At 39.4% G+C, this 20,677-nt stretch overlaps 1 protein-coding gene across 12 annotated transcripts in view; it reads right to left on the bottom strand.

The window, feature by feature from the left end:
• Window positions 1-20,677, bottom strand: part of syne2b (spectrin repeat containing, nuclear envelope 2b) — a 155,585-nt gene that overhangs the window by 129,172 nt on the left and 5,736 nt on the right. For 11 of the 12 annotated variants that reach the window (XM_085144137.1, XM_085144130.1, XM_085144138.1 and 8 more), the window contains exons 2-3: window positions 17,917-18,041; window positions 6,543-6,604 (exon numbers count right to left, since the gene is read on the bottom strand). In XM_085144137.1, coding sequence (XP_085000263.1) covers window positions 6,543-6,604; window positions 17,917-18,004 — 150 coding nt within the window. In that variant the 5' untranslated portion in view covers window positions 18,005-18,041. Of the gene's footprint in view, window positions 1-6,542; window positions 6,605-13,013; window positions 13,236-17,916; window positions 18,042-20,677 lie in introns of those variants that run through there. The other variant, XM_085144135.1, reaches the window with a different exon arrangement.

A 20,677-nucleotide genomic window follows, 5' to 3' on the forward strand; every position in this document is an offset into this window, starting at 1 on the left:
TAGCCGGTCTGACTGTCCATCGTGATCACTTCAAAGAACTACTTTACCTATATAATGAATCAGTCAAAGAGGCCAGATCCTCTTACTTCAATAATCTTATAAATCATCACAAAAATAATTCAAGAATTCTTTTTGATACCATCAACAGTATTGTTTCTCCTCCAACCCAGCATGCTCTGTTGCTTTCTGATGAAGATTGTAATACTTTCCTTAATTACTTTGTAAATAAGGTGATGGACTTGAAATCCAAAATTTCCTCAAATGCCTCCCCTTATGAAGATACCCCTTGCTGTCTTGGATCATTTACCTCCTTTTCTCCAATCACACTAAATGACTTAATTATAGTTTTAGGTAAAATGAAATCCTCATCATGCTCCTTAGATATATTACCTCCCTCTCTCCTGTCTGGGTCTATCACCAGCATTGGTCCTACATTACTATCCATCATCAACAGTTCACTGAGGCAAGGCTGTGTTCCATCTTATTTTAAACATGCTGAGGTAACTCCTCTGTTAAAAAAACAGAATCTTGATCCTAGCTCTGCTAGTAATTACCGATCTATTTCAAAATTGCCATTTGTAAGTAAAGTACTTGAAAAAATTGTTGAAAATCAGTTCAGGCCTGTATTATGTAAATTACACATTCTTGACCCTTTTCAGTCTGGCTTTCAAAAGCAGCACTCTACAGAGACCGCTCTCTTAAGAGTCTATAATGATCTATTAATGGCATCTGACGCAGGGAACTGTTCTGTGATCATTTTGCTTGATCTCAGCGCTGCCTTTGACACCATCGACCACAAAATCCTACTTAACAGGCTCAAGGTTTTGGCTGGTGTATCTGGCTCTGCCCTGGACTGGTTTTCTTCATATTTATCAGACAGGACCTTTTCTGTTAGGACTGACAGGTTCTCCTCTAACACTGCTGCCCTGACCTGTGGTGTCCCACAGGGCTCAGTTTTAGGTCCATTACTATTTTCTTTTTATATGCTTCCTTTAGCTGGTATCATTCAATCTTTTAGCGACTTGTCTTATCATTTTTATGCTGATGACATTCAGCTCCATGTGTCCTTTAAGCCTCATCAGCTGGATAGGCTGTCCACCCTAGTCCAGTGCTTAACCCAGGTTTTTGATTGGCTTTCAAGCAACTACCTTGTTCTAAATACTAACAAGACCGAGACCATGATCATAGCTCCTCCTGAGCTACATTCTAAAATCAGTCAGGTTCTTGCCTCTTTCTGTCCATCTGTCAAGTCAAATATTCGAAATCTCGGTGTAATATTTGACTCTTCTCTGGGCCTTGACTCTCATGTAAAATCTTTGTCTCGTTCCTGTGTCTATCATCTAAGAAACATATCTAAACTGCGACACATGGTTTCCTCAGCTGAATTGGAAAAACTCATTCATGCTTTTGTGTCATCACGCTTAGACTACTGTAATTCCCTGTTTACTAGCTTGGATAAATCATCTCTTTCTCGCCTCCAATCTATACAAAACGCAGCAGCCAGACTACTGACTCGCTCTACCAAGCGTGTTCACATTACTCCCATCTTATATTCTTTACATTGGCTCCCGATAGAGTTTAGAATTCACTTTAAAATTCTTGTTTTAACATACAGAGCACTAAATGGCCAGACTCCAGATTACTTATCCAAGCTTCTTATAAAATACACTGCTGCTCGTCATCTCCGCTCACAGACTCAGAGTCTCTTAGTTGTTCCCCGTACACGACTGAAGACAAAAGGGGACAGAGCCTTTCAGTCTGTTGCACCAAGGCTGTGGAACAGTTTACCACTACAATTACGTTTGCTTGACTCTGTGGATTCTTTCAAAAAACAGTTAAAAACTCTTCTGTTCAAACAAGCCTTTTGTTGATCTACATATTTTATATTTTTACATTATTTACATTTGATCTTTTACATTGTATATAATGTTTATTGATTTTACTGTTTATTTTAATATTTGTGTACAGCGCTTTGTGATTGTCTGTCTGTGAAAAGCGCTTAACAAATAAAGTTTACTTACTTACTTACTTATATATATATATATATATATATATATACAGTGGGGCAAAAAAGTATTTAGTCAGCCACCGATTGTGCAAGTTCCCCCACTTAAAATGATGACAGAGGTCAGTAATTTGCACCAGGGGTACACTTCAACTGTGAGAGACAGAATGTGAAAAAAAAATCCATGAATTCACATGGTAGGATTTGTAAAGAATTTATTCGTAAATCAGGGTGGAAAATAAGTATTTGGTCAATAACAAAAATACAACTCAATACTTTGTAACATAACCTTTGTTGGCAATAACAGAGGTCAAACGTTTACTATAGGTCTTTACCAGGTTTGCACACACAGTAGCTGGTATTTTGGCCCATTCCTCCATGCAGATCTTCTCAAGAGCAGTGATGTTTTGGGGCTGTCGCCGAGCAACACGGACTTTCAACTCCCGCCACAGATTTTCTATGGGGTTGAGGTCTGGAGACTGGCTAGGCCACTCCAGGACTTTCAAATGCTTCTTACGGAGCCACTCCTTTGTTGCCCGGGCGGTGTGTTTTGGATCATTGTCATGTTGGAAGACCCAGCCTCGTTTCATCTTCAAAGTTCTCACTGATGGAAGGAGGTTTTGGCTCAAAATCTCACGATACTTGGCCCCATTCATTCTGTCCTTAACACGGATCAGTCGTCCTGTCCCCTTGGCAGAAAAACAGCACCATAGCATGATGTTTCCACCCCCATGCTTCACAGTAGGTATGGTGTTCTTGGGATGCAACTCAGTATTCTTCTTCCTCCAAACACGACGAGTTGAGTTTATACCAAAAAGTTCTACTTTGGTTTCATCTGACCACATGACATTCTCCCAATCCTCTGCTGTATCATCCATGTGCTCTCTGGCAAACTTCAGACGGGCCTGGACATGCACTGGCTTCAGCAGCAGAACACGTCTGGCACTGCGGGATTTGATTCCCTGCCGTTGTAGTGTGTTACTGATGGTGACCTTTGTTACTTTGGTCCCAGCTCTCTGCAGGTCATTCACCAGGTCCCCCCGTGTGGTTCTGGGATCTTTGCTCACCGTTCTCATGATCATTTTGACCCCACGGGATGAGATCTTGCGTGGAGCCCCAGATCGAGGGAGATTATCAGTGGTCTTGTATGTCTTCCATTTTCTGATGATTGCTCCCACAGTTGATTTTTTCACACCAAGCTGCTTGCCTATTGTAGATTCACTCTTCCCAGTCTGGTGCAGGTCTACAATTCTTTTCCTGGTGTCCTTCGAAAGCTCTTTGGTCTTGGCCATGGCGGAGTTTGGAGTCTGACTGGTTGAGGCTGTGGACAGGTGTCTTTTATACAGATGATGAGGTCAAACAGGTGCCATTCATACAGGTAACGAGTGGGGGACAGAAAAGCTTCTTACAGAAGACGTTACAGGTCTGTGAGAGCCAGGGATTTTCCTTGTTTGAGGTGACCAAATACTTATTTTCCACCCTGATTTACGAATAAATTCTTTACAAATCCTACCAATTGAATTCATGGATTTTTTTTTCACATTCTGTCTCTCACAGTTGAAGTGTACCTCTGGTGCAAATTACTGACCTCTGTCATCATTTTAAGTGGGGGAACTTGCACAATCGGTGGCTGACTAAATACTTTTTTGCCCCACTGTATATATATATATATATATATATATATATATATGTGTGTGTGTGTGTGTGTGTGTGTGTGTAGACAAATACATAAAAACAGTTACTCAGTTACTCAAGTTATGTATGAAAATATGTTGGTAACACAGAAATCACAGGAATTTGGAAATTATTTCAGGGATGATGCTTCTCAGAAATTATGTAAAATGTTTTCTGATAAAGTACATAAATATACAAAATGGGCAGTGACATGTGCAGATAACACATATAACTGGTGGAGACCAGTTTCGTAGTTTTGCGTGACTATAACTAGAGCTATGACTTTATAGTATGACGCAGTTTTCGAGGCCAAACAAATTAGTTAAAGTTTAAAGAAAAGACAGCTGTTTGTTGATTTCCCAGAAGCCGACCTTTTTGAGCATGGGTACATTTCTCTAGATAATGATGTGCACTGTATTTGCATAGTCATAGTCATGGGCATTATCATTGATAAAATCTTACAGATACACTTAACAGGTTTAATAAAGAAACAATGAATGGCATTAATAGCAACAGTGGATCTGGCAAGTATTCACAGCATTCCACATTTTTTCATGTTCCAGTCTTCTAACTGTAAGAAATTCATTTTTCACCTTGAAATTGTACAGAACACTTCATAGTGACAAAGAGAGTTTGTTTTAAATTCTTGCAAAGGTATTAAAAATAAAAACCAAAGAAGGGGTTAGATCCGGATTCTTGATGGGGCACTCAAGTTCATTCACAGAGATTCCCAAAGCCACTCCTTTGACATCTTGGCTTATGTGCTTAGGGTCGCTGTCCTGTTGGAAGAACTTTTGCCACAGTCTGAGGTCCAGAGCGCTCTGGAGCAGGTTATGAGCTAGGATGTCTCTGCACATTTCTTCATTCATCCTTCCCTCAACCCTGACTGGGGTTCTAGTTCCAGCTCCAAACAACATCCCAACAGTATGATGGGTCCACCACCATGTTTGACTGTAGGAATGGTATTGGTCAGGTGATGAGTGCTGACTGGTTTCCTCCAGACATGACGTTTGGCATTCAGGCCAGTTAGCTCATTTTTTATTTCATTAGACCACAGAATTTTGTTTCTCATGGTTTGGTGGTTCCAAACTTGGAGCCCACTGTGCTCACTGGAACCTTCAGTGCTGCCGAAATTTTTCTGTGCTCTTCCCCAGATCTGTGGCTCAATACAATCCTGTCTGGGAGAACTATAGAGAATTCCTTGAACTTCAGGGCTTGGTTCGTATTTTGACATGCACTGTCATGCATTCTAAATCATGTCCACTGACTTCATCAACTGCATTTACCACACGTGGACTCCAATCAAGTTGTAGAAACATCTGACAGATAATCAGTGGAAGCAGGATGCATCTAAGGTCAATTTAGAGCGTCACGGCAAAGCTATGAATACTTATGTACATGCTATGGTTGTTTGTTTTGTTTGTTTGTTTGTTTGTTTTTTAATTGCAATAATTTTAAGCAAACGTTTTTACTTTGTCATTATGGGGTATTGTGCGTTAAAGGCTTTAACATTAAAAATAAGTCAAGCACTGTCAGTACGTTCCAGATGTGCAGATCCACATTCTGTGAGAACACTGGCAACACGTTTAGGAAAGTGAGATAATGTTATGTTCTAAATTGTGTGACAGTGTTCAGTATGAATGTGATATAACAACACACAATAAACTGTACAACTGTGTTTACTGACAACAATGTCAATAAAAACATCCAGGATTTCATGGATTACTGACTACCTGACAGGCTGCAGTATTTTCCTAGCTACAGTAAACATTGATTGAATGTCATACACAATTCTAATTTCCATTCCCAAACCAATGCCCTGTGTCATGTAGATCAAGTCATAATTGACTTGCTAATAACTGACTTTCTATTATGTACTCCGATCCCGGCATAAAAGGTCACTTTTGAATTTCTAGGAGGACACAAAAGTTTCTGCACCAAATATTATTCACACGTGATACACATGTGCATGGTTGTAATGTGAGGTATAATGTGACCAGCCCCAAAAGGATTAACAACTATTTCCACCATTTAGCTTACTGGCAAAGTTCCCACCATGCCAGACCTTTGGTTGGGTGGATTAGGTGGGTGTGTTTGGTGGGCCGTCTGTTGCTGTCTGTCTGTGTGCTGTGAACCTTGCTCCTTAATGCTATATTTGTGTATGCAGCCACCACTCCACTGTCCTCCACTGTGATATTTACAGCTGACCTTCACTATGAAGCAGAAAGAGTCTGTCTCTGCTGAGTCATGTCAGGGGACAGAACCTTTACACAATGCATGTGCTTTGACAGCTTTCCTATAACATCTCGCCTCCTTGAAAAGTTTTAAGTTTGTCCATGGTGGATCTATGTCATGAATAAGCTGAAAGTTTAATGAAAGTGAGCCATTTCACTGCTACTTGTGCTTTTCTTTCCATGACAGTGGAAGGGTGCAGTACTGACAAGGTCACTCTGCTGTCAGGAACGTGCGCTTCATATATTATCCATGCAGTATGGAAAAATATGTATTTTCAAAGGAAATGCACATGACTAAAACTAGCTGCATGGTACTACGTAAAACACAAATACTAACATAAAGGAATCATAATCTTTAAAAGTCATTAGTGAGAACAATATTCAGGACTTTTCATGTTTTCTGCTTCTTCTTTTAGTCTGACAAAGCCAATTATGTGAGAGTGACCAATGGACTCACTGTGTATAAAGTTTTGGGAAAGCATTTTATGTTTGCATGTTACAGTAGACATATTCTTCAACACGCTGTAGTAGTTTTATGCATGGTTTCTTTCTATCGTGTGCTTGTATCCAGCACACAGTAGAAAGTAAGTTCATCCTTCACACATACTGTTCCCACATTTAGGCCTCACCTTTGCCAGCTGAGCATTGACCCAGTTGGTGAAGGTCCTCTTCTGAATCTGTTCTTGTTCCACTGTAGGAAAGGAAGAATCACTGCATTAACTTAGACATTAAACAACAAATCACAAAAGCATCAAATCTTGGGAAAAGGAGCCATAATGCTCCACACGAACTGTTTACACTGAGAGAAAATGAGAGTTGGCACAGTTCCTTGGACTGCTAATATTATAGGTCTCTTTGGTTAAGAGAGCAAGGGTCAGGTAGAAAGAAAGTTTAAGGCTTTTCAAAAGAAAGTTTTTTGAAAACTCCAGGATCTATATTGTGTTGTTTACTATAGGTTTCTTCAAGCCATGACCACAGGTTTATAGACAGACAGTTAGTTGTTGTCTTGAAGGAGATTAGTCAAATCTGCATAGAAAATAAGTAGGTGCAACGAGAAGCCTATGCTTAGCATCCAACTGGAACTGAAGGACAAGGTATCTTCTCAGCTATAATCCTTTAGAGCACTCTAAGTCTCACTAATTAACACACTGTATCTCTTTTTTTCCAGTTTGTAACAAGTAATTCAGTGTTACACAAACGCATCATACATAGTTCATGTTGTGGTCAAAAGTTTTCATCACCTCATCATGGACATGAATGTCATGGTAACTTTGAGCTTTTAATGATTTTGTTTGAATTGTTCTTTTTCCATGGTGGAATCACTGTACGTCATACGTCTTTATTGACTTTTAAAAACCATGAATTGCGTGCACAAGCTTGAATTTGTATTGGATTTTCCCCACAGGGTCCACGCAGGGTCACAAATATTCAGATAATCACACTAATAATTGGTTACATTTACACCTAGACTGCAAACGTTTGGTTACCATCAACAAGATTCTGACATAACTTTGGCTGATTCTTAGCAGAACTGGCATGTTATTTAACCCTTTAAGACCTACCATAGAACCAAGTCCGCCAGAGCTTATATTATATTTTTACATGCTGTAGTGCCATTTTTGGGAGCATTTCAAGTTGCTATACATCAATACAACCATTATAGCCCAGATTTTAATAATATGTATGCATTAAGTGCATAGTAATTACAAAATTGCAAAAAAGTGCAATAAACTACAAAAAAATTGAAAATCGTTTTTGCTTTTTTAACATATATTTCTAGTTAGAGAAATTTAAGAGGCTTATCCCTCAAAACTGTAAATACAAAAAAGTTGCACAAAATAGTTTCCCACCACAGGAAATTTATTTTGAGTGTCTTCATAATTTTATTTTTGAAATACACCAATTTTTATACACTGCAGGAAAAACGAAAATAAATATTATACTGCAAATTTGCAAAAAAACAGCATATGCATCAAAATAAACTATTTCCAGCAGTGCAATATGAGTCCTAAGCATCCTAGAAACGACACAGAAAGTCATAAAGTCAAACATAACTTTTAAAAACACCAGTATAGGCTCATGAGGCCCTGATGGTAAAAAAAAAAAAAAAAAACTACATTTCCGCGAAAATGACATCACTTCCGGTTTCAGGCAGGTAATGGCGGACATGCAAAAGTTCGCGCTGACGTCTATTCCAACGTAGGAAGTGTTATTAACAGTTGATCGGATCAGCAAAGTGTGTTTCTGGAATATTATGTATTTGTTGCTGCAAGCGCTTTTTATGCAGTTTTTGCAAAGCTAAATGTGGAAGGAAACTGTGACCGAGGACAAGCTGATGGCATAAGATGTAAGTACAACTCCTCTGGTTTCATATGTAAAAAAAATTATTGTGCTAGCTTACGTGGTTGCAGAGCTATCGGGATTTAAAAATAGTTACGCAAAACAGAGCGTGCCCACTCTGACCGGTTTTAAAGGGTTAAAATGATTGAGTTCCTGATGTGGAACAGGCTTTTAAGCATAGTGCATAAATTTTCAATACAGTTGAGGTTGGGGCTTTCCACTATTCCAGAAGTCTGATGGCGCCATTTCTAAACAACTACAAAGAGCTTAACTCACAAGACCTAAACAGTCATCCTCAGGTAAGAGGAAATTATTTAGGATTTTCAGAAACAACCCAAGACCCATTAAGGCTTAAGCCTGCCATGAAGTGGAAAGTGCTAGAACTTCAGTATCCCTGTGACAGTGAAGGCAAGTTTTATATCACCATAAACTGAGAAGGTGTTGACCAAGAAAGAAAGCCCTGTTTTAAAATCAACACCGTCAAGTTTGAACCAGCCACTACTGATTCTGGTACATTGCACACAATCAGTTGCATGATGACAGGCCTACATCCAAAGTCTTTTGCTTCACCTCATATCAATAGCGAAACAGTTGAATCTTGAAGACAACTGGGTGTTCCAGCAGGACATTGATTGCAAAAACACATCAGAACTGGTCTTGAAATGGATAAAGCAGGTTAACATTACACTTTTGAAATGGTCCCAACCTTGAACATTTCTGCACTATGCTTGAAAACCTGTTCAATATCAGAAAACCAACCAATTTAATTTAACCCTGCCAATTCTACCAAGAAGAGTGGCCGGATATCTAGCCTGGATTATGCCAGAAGCCTGTTTATGGTAAGCAAGAGGATCTGGTTAAGGTGTAGCTTGCTAGGAGGCATTTAACCAAATATTACTTGAGCTGTTTGTATACTCCAGACTCTGTATGTATACAGACTCCTGTGAACCTGAAGTTTTCAGGCCCCTCTTCTGTGGAACCAGCTTCCAGTTTGGATTCGGGAGACAGACACTATCTCTACTTTTAAGATTAGGCTTAAAACTTTCCTTTTTGCTAAAGCATATAGTTAGGGCTGGACCAGGTGACCCTGAATCCTCCCTTAGTTATGCTGCAATAGATGTAGGCTGCCGGGGGATTCCCATGATGCATTGAGTTTTTCCTTTCCAGTCACCTTTCTCACTCACTATGTATTAACAGACCTCTCTGCATTGAATCATATCTGTTATTAATCTCTGTCTCTCTTCCACAGCATGTCTTTTATCCTGTCTTCCTTCTCTCACCCCAACCGGTCGCAGCAGATGGCCGCCCCTCCCTGAGCCTGGTTCTGCCGGAGGTTTCTTCCTGTTAAAAGGGAGTTTTTCCTTCCCACTGTCGCCAAAGTGCTTGCTCATAGGGGGTCATATGATTGTTGGGTTTTTCTCTGTATCTATGAAGCGCCTTGAGGCGACTTTTGTTGTGATTTGGCGCTATATAAATAAAATTGAATTGAATTGAACCTGTGTGGATTCGACAAAAAACACACAAAATAAATTTAAAGCTGTCATTAAAGATGTATGCTGCACAATCATTGCACCATGGAAAAGCAGCAGGTCAAAAAAATCAAATTAATCAAAGCATCAAACTTATGACATTCATGCCCATCATGAGTGTATGAAAACATCTGACCACAACTGAAGGTCCCCCATGAAACAACATAACCATAAAGGGGGGCATAGCAGCCTAAACAGTTTTATCTGAGCCAACCTTGGGGTTTATTCAGCAGAATGAAAAACATTAGCGGTGTGCAATTCATTTAAACAGTAGATTCTAGAAGTGCACCTATTGCGAAATTAACAAGCATTTGCAACTATAAGACTGCTGCATCATAAAAGCTGTTTATTTCTTTAGGGTACACCCAGATTGCTATGGGAACACTTTTGGCAATATTATAAACACAAGTATTTGGTTTGTGTGTTGTCTGAACAAGCCACAAACCTCAGAAAATGACTCATCACAAAAAGTGTTGCAAAAACTTTTGGGGATTCCTAAAAACATAATTAAGAATCTCACATATACTGTGATCTAAGAATACTGAGCAGTATTTACTTTTAACGGAAGAGTATTATATTTTGTATGAATTCCCTTTGTTTTCTTTGTTCTTTTTAAACATACTTTATGACGTTTGTAGTGCAGTTTGTAGGGGTCAACTTGAAAGAAAGGCAGATATGAAATATAGAATTGAGATCTGAGGTCAAATGTGAGATGATATTTGGATGCATCCCCATTAACCAGTATTATTTCCAAAATGTGGCCAATAAAAACAAAAGCATTGGAATATTCAGCATAGTTTTAAAGATAAAATACATTTCTTTTTAAAATGTGACCTTATTACACCTTGAAGAAGAGCTTAGAGGTCCAAAATATATATTTTCACCATAATTTATTTCCTATATGCCTATACATATAGGAAATGAAATATGTACAAACAATGGCAGAAAGAAACATTTTAAAGCTAGAATCAAAGCACTGACCAGTTCAGCAACACCAAAAGGCCCAAAAGACCACAGAAGGCAACTAAAGGTTAAACAGCTTCACAACATCCAATCAAGAACAACCAAATGAGAGGAGGACGTCTACAAGGGACACCTTAATGAAGAGAAATGTTGAGGATTTAGAACAAGGTGCAAACCACTGAATACAGTCAAGACCAAGAAGGCCACGTTAGACTTTGCCATAAAACATTTAAAAGGTTTGGCACAGTTCTGTGAAAGATGAAACCATAGTTAACTTGTACCAGAAGGATGGCAAACGTATTGAGAATGAGAGGAACAGCTCACATTATCTGTTTAACATGGATGTTTTTGTACCTCTTCAGACTTTGAAATTTACCTAATTCAGTCTTCTTGCTATTGTTCCTTGTCTTACATTTTCACATACAAACAGCATTTTGGAAACTTTATGAAGGGTTTTACCTGACAACAGTGATGTATTCCATTTATTTCCCTGGTGGATAATTAGCTAGCTGAGCTTTCTCAGCTAGAAGTTACAAGATTTTAAGAAAACTTGACCTCTGCCTTTGAGCTTGAGGTCAAGGTGACTGAGATTCAAACTTGTCTGAGAGTTTTAGCAGATGCACCTATGGTATCAGTTTCAACATGCTACGTTGCCTGGTTCTCAACCTATTGCAGTGATAAAAATGCCTGGAATAGGGGGAATACCTTTTCACAGCACTGTATATTGTATTTGACTGGCTGACAAACTTGGTATCTGCTAGGAGGGGCTTTCTCCTGCTATAAGACCCTGCTATCATGTGCTTTCCTCAGTCGAAAGCTTCTTGTTCTCCCAGGGTTAATGTGTCTGTGGGATGTGATAAATCTGACAACTGACATGCAATTTTGACTACTGAGAGCAGGGCCTCCTCTATCAGCTCTGCATGTGGCAAATAGTGTTTTTAAGGACTACTGCATAATGCACAATGTGGTGCATTTCTGCAGTTTTTCAGCCATTTCTAAAGGGAACTACTGGACAATCAGTCAGTTGTCAGTTTATGAAACAAGTCTCTGATCTGAATTAAGGGACTTGACTGGGGTTTAACAATGGCGCTTGATAAGCTGCCACACCCACCAACACCATCAGGAGAGTACAATTTTTTCTTTAATAAGATGGCCTATTAATATTTCATGATTTTATGAGCAATTTGTTATGAATTTGTTAAGAATTAATTGTGCTTTATTTCAGCTGCCAGATAACAGGTGAGGAAAATGCTTTATAGTTTATAATGGTTTTTTATGCAGTTAAAATGGGCTTTCAAACCTTCCTTACCTGGAAGGCAATTTTTTTAAATACATGTAAAAAGGGAGCAAAAGTGTCAGAGCTATTGTTTGAAAATGTGTTTATCACAGATGTTACTTGAGTCCTTCAGGCTAAAAAGCCATTCCAAATAAGGGATTTGGAAGCTTCCTAAAATGCTAATTTTAGGAAGCTTCCAAATAAGGGATTTGGAAGCTTCCTAAAATGCTAATTTTAGGCCTTCTGGACATCTTTCATAACCAGCAACTGTACAAATGCAAAGCACTGATAGAAAATGTTCCCAACAGAATATCACCGCCCCAAATTAATATATACAGTAACTAGTAAAATTAGCAGTAACTACCATAAAATTATCAGGTTGGCTTCTTATATTAATTTTCTATTATCTTTGCCTCAGTTTCATACACAAAGTAATTTCGGTTTCAGCTCAGCAAACTTTTTTTTTTTCTTTTTCATTTTCTTTTTTTTTTTTTCTTTTGCCTTTTCAAGATGTTAACATTAGCCATCTGCCTTCATGGCTTTGTTGTAGTTTCAGCTACTACAAGTACAGTGTTGCTCAGACATTAAATAAAGGTTTAACCTCTGAATAGCAGCCAAGCTTCGGTTTTGTGTTTAATGCATAATTACATTCTACAGCAGTAGCTCTTCCAAAACTAGACTACTGTAGGTTTTATAAGATCTTAAACTTGCCCCAGTCCTGAGAAGAGAGCGAAGCCTATATATGAATTTGAATACATACATATGCATACTGTATAGGTGAGTTACTATTTACTTCCTACTCAAGACTGGTTTCTTATATTCTGCAGATACTGGGACTATATCTGTAAATCTCCTGGTATAGTTACTATAAGCAGTCAAACTAGGTTTTCAAACGCTGCCTACAGTACAGTGTCTTCACACTAAACTCTGCAGGCACTTTCATTCCACACCAATCAACTTCACTACTAGAATGACAAATGCAAGCAACTTACACACGACGTGAGAAGTCATGCTGATTGAGCAGGTAGTGTGGTACTAGTAGTATTAGTAAACTCTGATGTTAAACATCTGTTTAAATCAAATGCATTTTTCCCTTACATGCTTTACCAAACCGATTCAACATTCAACACACCCATTGCTGCAGCAGAAGAGATTATATGAAATATGATATGAAATCCCACTGAAAACAATTCTTGTTTAAACCGTCTACAATTCTTGCCTGCAGGGGTGCAGGTGAGTTTAGCTGGGCTCCACCTCTTTTAAATGTAACTCACCGAGATTTCATTCCTGCCCAAACACGACCTGGAACAAGCTAGTTCTCCTGCAGGATCCTAAGTACTTCATGCTGCACAGGCTGGAAAACCTGACTCAAATTCAAGCAAACCAAGCAAAATGGAAGACGAATTTTGGAAGACTAAGTTAATGCAACCCCAGTTAGGTAACTGAAACATAGCCAGTAGGTTACACAGTGCAGCTAAGCAAAAACGAACGAAAAAAGAGTCACTCATTGACATAAATATGATGTTAGCAATAGTGTAAATGTGCATGTCAAAATGAGCCCAAAACTGCACCCTATTCTATTTGGCAATGCATAAAAAGATGATTAATGTTGTACCGAAAACCTATTAAAAAGGTATTTAAAGTGGCATCACATGTTCTCCCTAAAACAGCCAGTGGGTATATCCACGATGCAGAACACATTGTGCTCAAGTCCCTGTACCCTATCCAAGAAAATATCCTCCCAGATTCAGTTAACAAGTGTTGAATACACCCAACAATCACACATAGCTTGAGCTATTTTTAGTGACATTCTTTTATCATTACACCTTCAAATATACACAAAAAATGACTTTCACACTCTTATTTTACAAGATGGCTTGTCATGGGGGCGTTGGGCTTACATCATTCCTTCTGGACATGGTGTAGCAGATGGAAACTACATAACTGGAAAAACATTTACAAGGCTTAAAAAAACACAGTGTTCTAAATGTGGGGAGTAAATGAGGTAAAAATAGCTCTGTGAGGAATGAAGTCAGATTGGACCCAATAAGTTAGGAGAGGCAAAAGAACTGAGAAAGAACCACATATGAGCATGTTGAAAAGTCCAAAGATCAAGAGTCAAGGAAGATTTAGAGAAAAAAGATCTGAGAGTCACTAATTTTAAAAGAGTCCCAATCAAAAATATAAGCTGCAAGAAAGAGAATAAGGAGAGTGGTGGATCAGGACTGAGAGAGGCTATTAAAAAAGGTGAAATAAGGACAGAAAAATTAAGAAAAGTTATGGAAAAATAGTGTCTTTTTAGATATGTATTACTATACAGAACAAATATGGTTTTGCAAGTCTTGACAGATTTGTGGTTAAAGTAGGCTATTAATTTTTGTGCTGCAGTCTAGCATTGCTTCCAGCAGATGTCATGGAGATACTCTCTCAAAAAAATCACAATATGTAACCTTGTAATCGTGCCAGCATGCTCATAACGCAACACACATCCTTTTTTCATGCTCACGCCTGTTAAGCACTCAAGCAAATGTCAGTAAAGGTAAGTGTTGGTTCTTCAGTAAATGGAATATCCCCAAACGGCTCACATATCACCAAATACACAAACTGCATTTTTGGCACCTGTCAGGTAGAAAATAAAGCATAGCTACATATATATGTGGTGAAAATTCTAGTTAGTTACAACCAGTGTTGGGAAGGTTACTTTTAAAATGTATTCCATTACAGATTACAGAATACATGCCCCAAAATGTATTCTGTAACGTATTCCGTTACGTTACTCAATGAGAGTAACGTATTCTGAATACTTTGGATTACTTAATATATTATCATGCTGTTTACAACTACGTGAATGTACTATTGCTGTGATTTATTACTGTTACTGAAGGTCCGCGGCTCCGAACCGTAGTAAAGGGACCTCTGACTAATACGGTGGGTTCGTGTCGGGCTCATAGCCGAAAACTAGCTTTACTTTGTTGTCTGGGTCAACTTTGCTTGCGAGAGATAAAGAGAGGCGTTGAAAGGCTGCTCCAACAGAACTTATTGTTTTTGGAGGAAAACACGAACAAAGCGTACAGTCGAGTCTTAATAGCTTACTTACAACTGGGCTCGTCAGGCTCTCTTCTTGGCTGCAGTGGTTATTATTATATTTACATGCTTCCAGCTCCCGTTTTTGCTCGATGACAGCTCGTACTTTTCCTTTTTCTCCCTCCCTCGCTCACAGACACATAACGTGTATGGCAGTCCATTCTCCCTGCAGCACGGACTACACTGCCTATGATGCTACATTCTTTAGAGCTATACCTGTAGCATTCTGCCTATTAGCTTAGCACAACAACAACAACAGACGCTCTCTCACCCAGGAAACACGCAGAGAGAGAGCGTTACCCTGTAACCATGGCAACCGTAACGCTGCCGCCTGGAACAACAGAACGTAGCTGTCAAACAAAACCCAAACAGTCCTGATCCACCACAATATGAAACAGGGAAGTACCGCCGTGTAATCCATTTATTTCAACAAAGTAACTGTATTCTAAATACCACCTTTTTAAACGGTAACTGTAACGGAATACAGTTACTCATATTTTGTATTTTAAATACGTAACGGCGGTATGTATTCCGTTACTCCCCAACACTGGTTACAACTGCATTATTGAAAATGGAAGAGGAGATGGAAGAGGTCCTGGGTTCAAATCCTGGATAAACCCCCAAGTTTGCTGGTTTGAGGGACCTGACACATTAATCAGACAGACGCCACTGGGGTCAGAGCTAAAACAGCCTGTTCTTAAATTCATAAACGAGACTGACCAGGAGGTCGCTGTTGCATTGATAAACCCCGTCTACCAGGAACCTGCAAGACAACACAGGGAGACAAACAGGGCAAAACAACAGGGACTGTCCAATGCACAGGGCCATGACAAGGACAATGGTATGGGAGATAAGGACTTCCTCAGCAAGTGATGTTTGATAAACCTTTGGATGCTTAATAATTCTGGGTCAGTCTAAGCAGGCATCCCTCTCCCCACCCAGCTCCTCCAGCTCCTCTCTTCCAGGGTTTCCCTGCCTTGGACATTTCCAAAAGACCTCCTCTACGAGATACACCAGAGTCATCCTATTCAGATGCCCAAACCACCTCAACCTCAGAGAGAGAAGACACGGAATAAAGAGCTACAGGCTGGACTTGAGCCTGGGGCACTCCTCTCCGGCCACCGAGCTAAAATGGTACCCTGTTCTTGGATATTTTTTTTTTTATCTGATTTTTAAATCTGAAATATGTACATGAAATTATCTGTTTTTCATTTCATGTTGTAAAATGTTTTCACATGGTAATAGGTTTGTGTTATTCAAAGGTAATGGACACTAAGTGCAACCTAAAGGAAAACTTTCCTTTTTGCTAAAGCATATAGTTAGGGCTGGACCAGGTGACCCTGAATCCTCCCTTAGTTATGCTGCAATAGACGTAGGCTGCCGGGGGATTCCCATGATGCATTGAGTTTTTCCTTTCCAGTCACCTTTCTCACTCACTATGTATTAATAAACCTATCTGCATTGAATTATATCTGTTATTAACCTCTGTCTCTCTTCCACAGCATGTCTTTGTCCTGTCTTCCTTCTCTCACCCCAACCATTCACAGCAGATGGCCCCGCCCCTCTCTGAGCCTGGTTCTGCTGGAGGTTTCTTCCTGTTAAAAGGGAGTTTTTTCTTCCCACTGTCGCCAAAGTGCTTGCTCATAGGGGGTCATATGATTGTTGGGTTTTTCTCTGTATCTATGAAGCGCCTTGAGGCGACATTTGTTGTGATTTGGCGCTATATAAATAAAATTGAATAAAATTGAATTGAATTGAATTAAATTGATTGGTTTACAGTCCGGTGAAGTCAAACTCTGGTGCTAATGATTCCCGTGATGTTAGGTCCAAGGCAGCATTGATAAATTCACATTAAAAATGATGATGCTCTGTCACTTGCCAAGTTTACCTCTGGACTTTTGTTTTTTTAAACTGGCAAAGGTCAGACAATGGTCAGCTATGGTAGCTTTTATAATATTTGTTAAGATATTACAGAATGCAGTTGGGCAAATAAGCTTTGATCACACAAAGAAAACATCCACCTAAGCTTGAAGTACACATTTTTATGTGCCTTATTTGTAAATAAGACATTTCCCAGCTCAGCCACTACACTTGTTCTTCGGCCTATCCTCCTACCATAAATTGGTAAATGTATATAATAACTTTTTTGTGTTTTGTTCTTTTTTATTCTACAACTTACGTCACAAGCAGATGACTCATTGTTACATTTTTTAAACTCATAAACCAGAGATGAAAAACTTTAAAATGAAGTGGCTCACCAATTGAAAACCAACTTGTAACGGCAGTCTCAGTGCAATACTTTGCTTAAGACGTTCATGAATGCCCCGAGATACAGTGAGTTGATGTGCACGCAGTGTTTATTGCATGCCTGCACCACCCTCCTGCTCTTTCCCTTCAGAAGACTCTTTGCAACATGACTCATGTCTCAAAGTGAACAGCAGATCACTTTCCGTAGATTAAACCAAGCATGACCTCAAAAAGAGTGGTAAAAGTGAAACAAGATGTTGCCCACAGTGGACTGACTGTGACAAGGTCATCAAACTGCTCCCTTGAGTGAGACTGAGGCCAAACAGTTATTATGTTGCCACAGTGACTGAAATCAGGACTTTTTTTCCTTTTTACTCTTGCATGACCTCAGACCAGAAACAATGAGCACTTAGTCATTTTAGGTAAGAAGCACCACAGTAGTTCCAACAGCCTAAAGCTAGGATTTTTTTTTTGAAAAACCCATTACTCTTGTTCTTGTAGAAAATAATTTCATTGTTCAGTCAGAAACATTACACTCTAATCTGTACTGAAAATGAGACTGACCCTGCAGCAGCATGTGAACATTGTCAATATCCAGGGGGATGGTCCCCTGCTCCAACAAAGCATCTCTGGAGTAGAAGTCTGACGACATATTCTCATCCACAGACTCCCGGCAGCATGGCACTGCTCTAAAAAACACAGAGGAAAAAGAAAAGCATCAATATTAGTGCCTAAAAGAACTAAAGACTCAACTATAAAGATCTAAGACTAAAAGATCACACTTTTTCCAGCTGGTGCCAGTCTGAGGAAGTTTGTACCTTAACTTTATAGCCAAAGGTTTATAGCCAAAATCTTTATAAACGATTAAAAAATTAAGTCTTATGTATCAGTTGCCACTTTTTGTTGAAACAGTTAATGATAACAGAATGGGGCAGGTCGGACGATTCGTCCCTTTCAGTTAGGTGTAAATCCATTGAGTCATTTATAATACACAAGCAAGGCTGATCAAATAGTCATTAAAAAGTAAAAGATAAAATGTTAAAAATCGAATCTTTAGCATCGTTGCCTCACAGCAAGAAGGTCCTGGGTTCAAATCCAGTGGAGTGTGGCATTTGCTTATTCTCCCTGTTTCTGTATGGGTTCTCTCTGGCTTCCTCCCACAGTCCAAAGACATGCTGTTAGTGGGGTTAGGTTAACTAGTGATTCTAAATTGATTATTTGTTGAATACATGTATGAATGAGTGTCTGACCAGGGTACGCCCTGTCCAGCTGACTTTAGCCCCCCCACAACACTGAACTGGACAAGTGGATGGATGGATGGACCAAGTTGGAAGATACAACTGTGTGTTGTTATAAATTGTGTCTCAATCAGTCTGATTGCTGCAAATATACCAATACTCTGTCACGTGTAGTGCTACAGAGTGATTGCAATACCGCTGCCATAGGACATGATAGAAAGGACCACTGATCAGCTACCATGCAAGACTCTCCACCTCTCCTGAGTAATCTGCAGACATCTCAAGGTAAAGGGATGATTTCTACAGAGAACAACATGTGGAGTTTCACAATGCAGTCTTTTATAAATGAGACCCCAGGACATCTGTTGGATTGCTGTGGATACTCAACTTCCATCCATCCAATGGCTAATACAGCACATAATCGCAGATGGGCTGGAGGCTATCCCCGCTGTCATACAGCAAGAGGCAGGGTACAGCATAGAGAGGTTGTAATGATGTTCTCAATCATTTCCAGTCATGTTCAGATAAACAGGCCCGCAAACATCTGCGCATTCAAGCACTTCTGTTTCAGCAAAAGCGTGTGTGCTGCTTGTTGCTTGAGGGTAATTATTCATGTGCTGTAACTGGTGTACGACACAGCAGACCTTTAATATTTTGGGATGTGGATACATGTATCCAATAAACATGAATTAGTGGTAAAATTATATTTAAGATTGGTTATTATAATAATTATTACTATTTCCAGTATTATAGCCATTGCATCAACACAAATAATGATAATGGTGCAGCCAGGAGGTTTGTGATTTGTCTGTTTGTGATTTGTCTGCTGCTGTGTATGTCCACAAAACATTTGTTTTATGACAAACAGACTGGCAGTGAGCGTCTCTGAAATACAAAGGAGTTTATCATCTTTTAAAGTGCAATGAAACACTGTCAGTATAAACTGAGTGCAGCGTGAAGTGCTGGGCCGTGTTCTGTCTTGTTCACTCTCCCTCTAGGACATGAACAAGCGGACTGAGAGAAATGTGTGACATTTAGACATCTTTCCAGAGTAGCCTGCCTAAACAAATCAAGCAGTGAAAAATAAAAAAGCCCTTTGATTTGATTGTTTTTCTCTGCAGATAAACACGACTGACGTGATGGTCCGGGAGAGCGGACAGGTGAGCGAGACTAAAATACAACAGTGTGAAATAGTGCCAACACTCACCAATATGTCAGAGCAAATGTCAGATGTGTCAGAGCCAGATCAGATCAAATGCAAGCAGCTCACGTACTGTGACCTGCATGTGTTGCCAGAAGAATGTGATTTCACTCAAACTGGCAACGTCAAACATTGGAGCCACTTGGCAATATTTCTTGTATGCTGCGCCCTATGTGGCAAGCACCACTCGTGTTTTCCTTCCAGAATCGTTAATGGCCAAACAAATATGAATCCTTAACAAGCCAGAAGAAGTCAAACTTATGGTTAATTCCTAAAAAAAACTAATCAAGTCAATAAAGACTTGAAGATTAGCTCTGACAAACTCTATTAAAAGGGCTATTTGCAAATATAACACTACCAGTGTGTTGGCAGTAGGCAGTGTTGGGAAGGTTACTTTTAAAATGTATTCCATTACAGATTACAGAATACATGCCCCAAAATGTATTCTGTAACGTATTCCGTTACGTTACTCAATGAGAGTAACGTATTCTGAATACTTTGGATTACTTAATATATTATCATGCTTTTTACAACTACATGAATGTACTATTGCTGTGATTTATTACTGTTACTGAAGGTCCGCGGCTCCGAACCGTAGTAAAGGGACCTCTGACTAATACGGTGGGTTCTGTGTCGGGCTTGTAGCCGAAAACTAGCTTTACTTTGTTGTCTGGGTCAACCTTGCCAGCGAGAGACAGAGAGAGGCGTTGAAAGGCTGCTCCAACGGAACTTATTGTTTTTGGAGGAAAACACGAACACGGTGTAGAGTCGAGTCTTAATAGCTTACTTACAACTGGGCTTGTCAGGCACTCTTCTTGGCTGCAGTGGTTATTATTATATTTACATGCTTCCAGCTCCCGTTTCTGCTCGATGACAGCTCATGCTT

This window comes from Neolamprologus multifasciatus, chromosome 19 (genome assembly GCF_963576455.1).
Source record: "Neolamprologus multifasciatus chromosome 19, fNeoMul1.2, whole genome shotgun sequence".
Lineage (NCBI taxonomy): Eukaryota > Metazoa > Chordata > Actinopteri > Cichliformes > Cichlidae > Neolamprologus > Neolamprologus multifasciatus.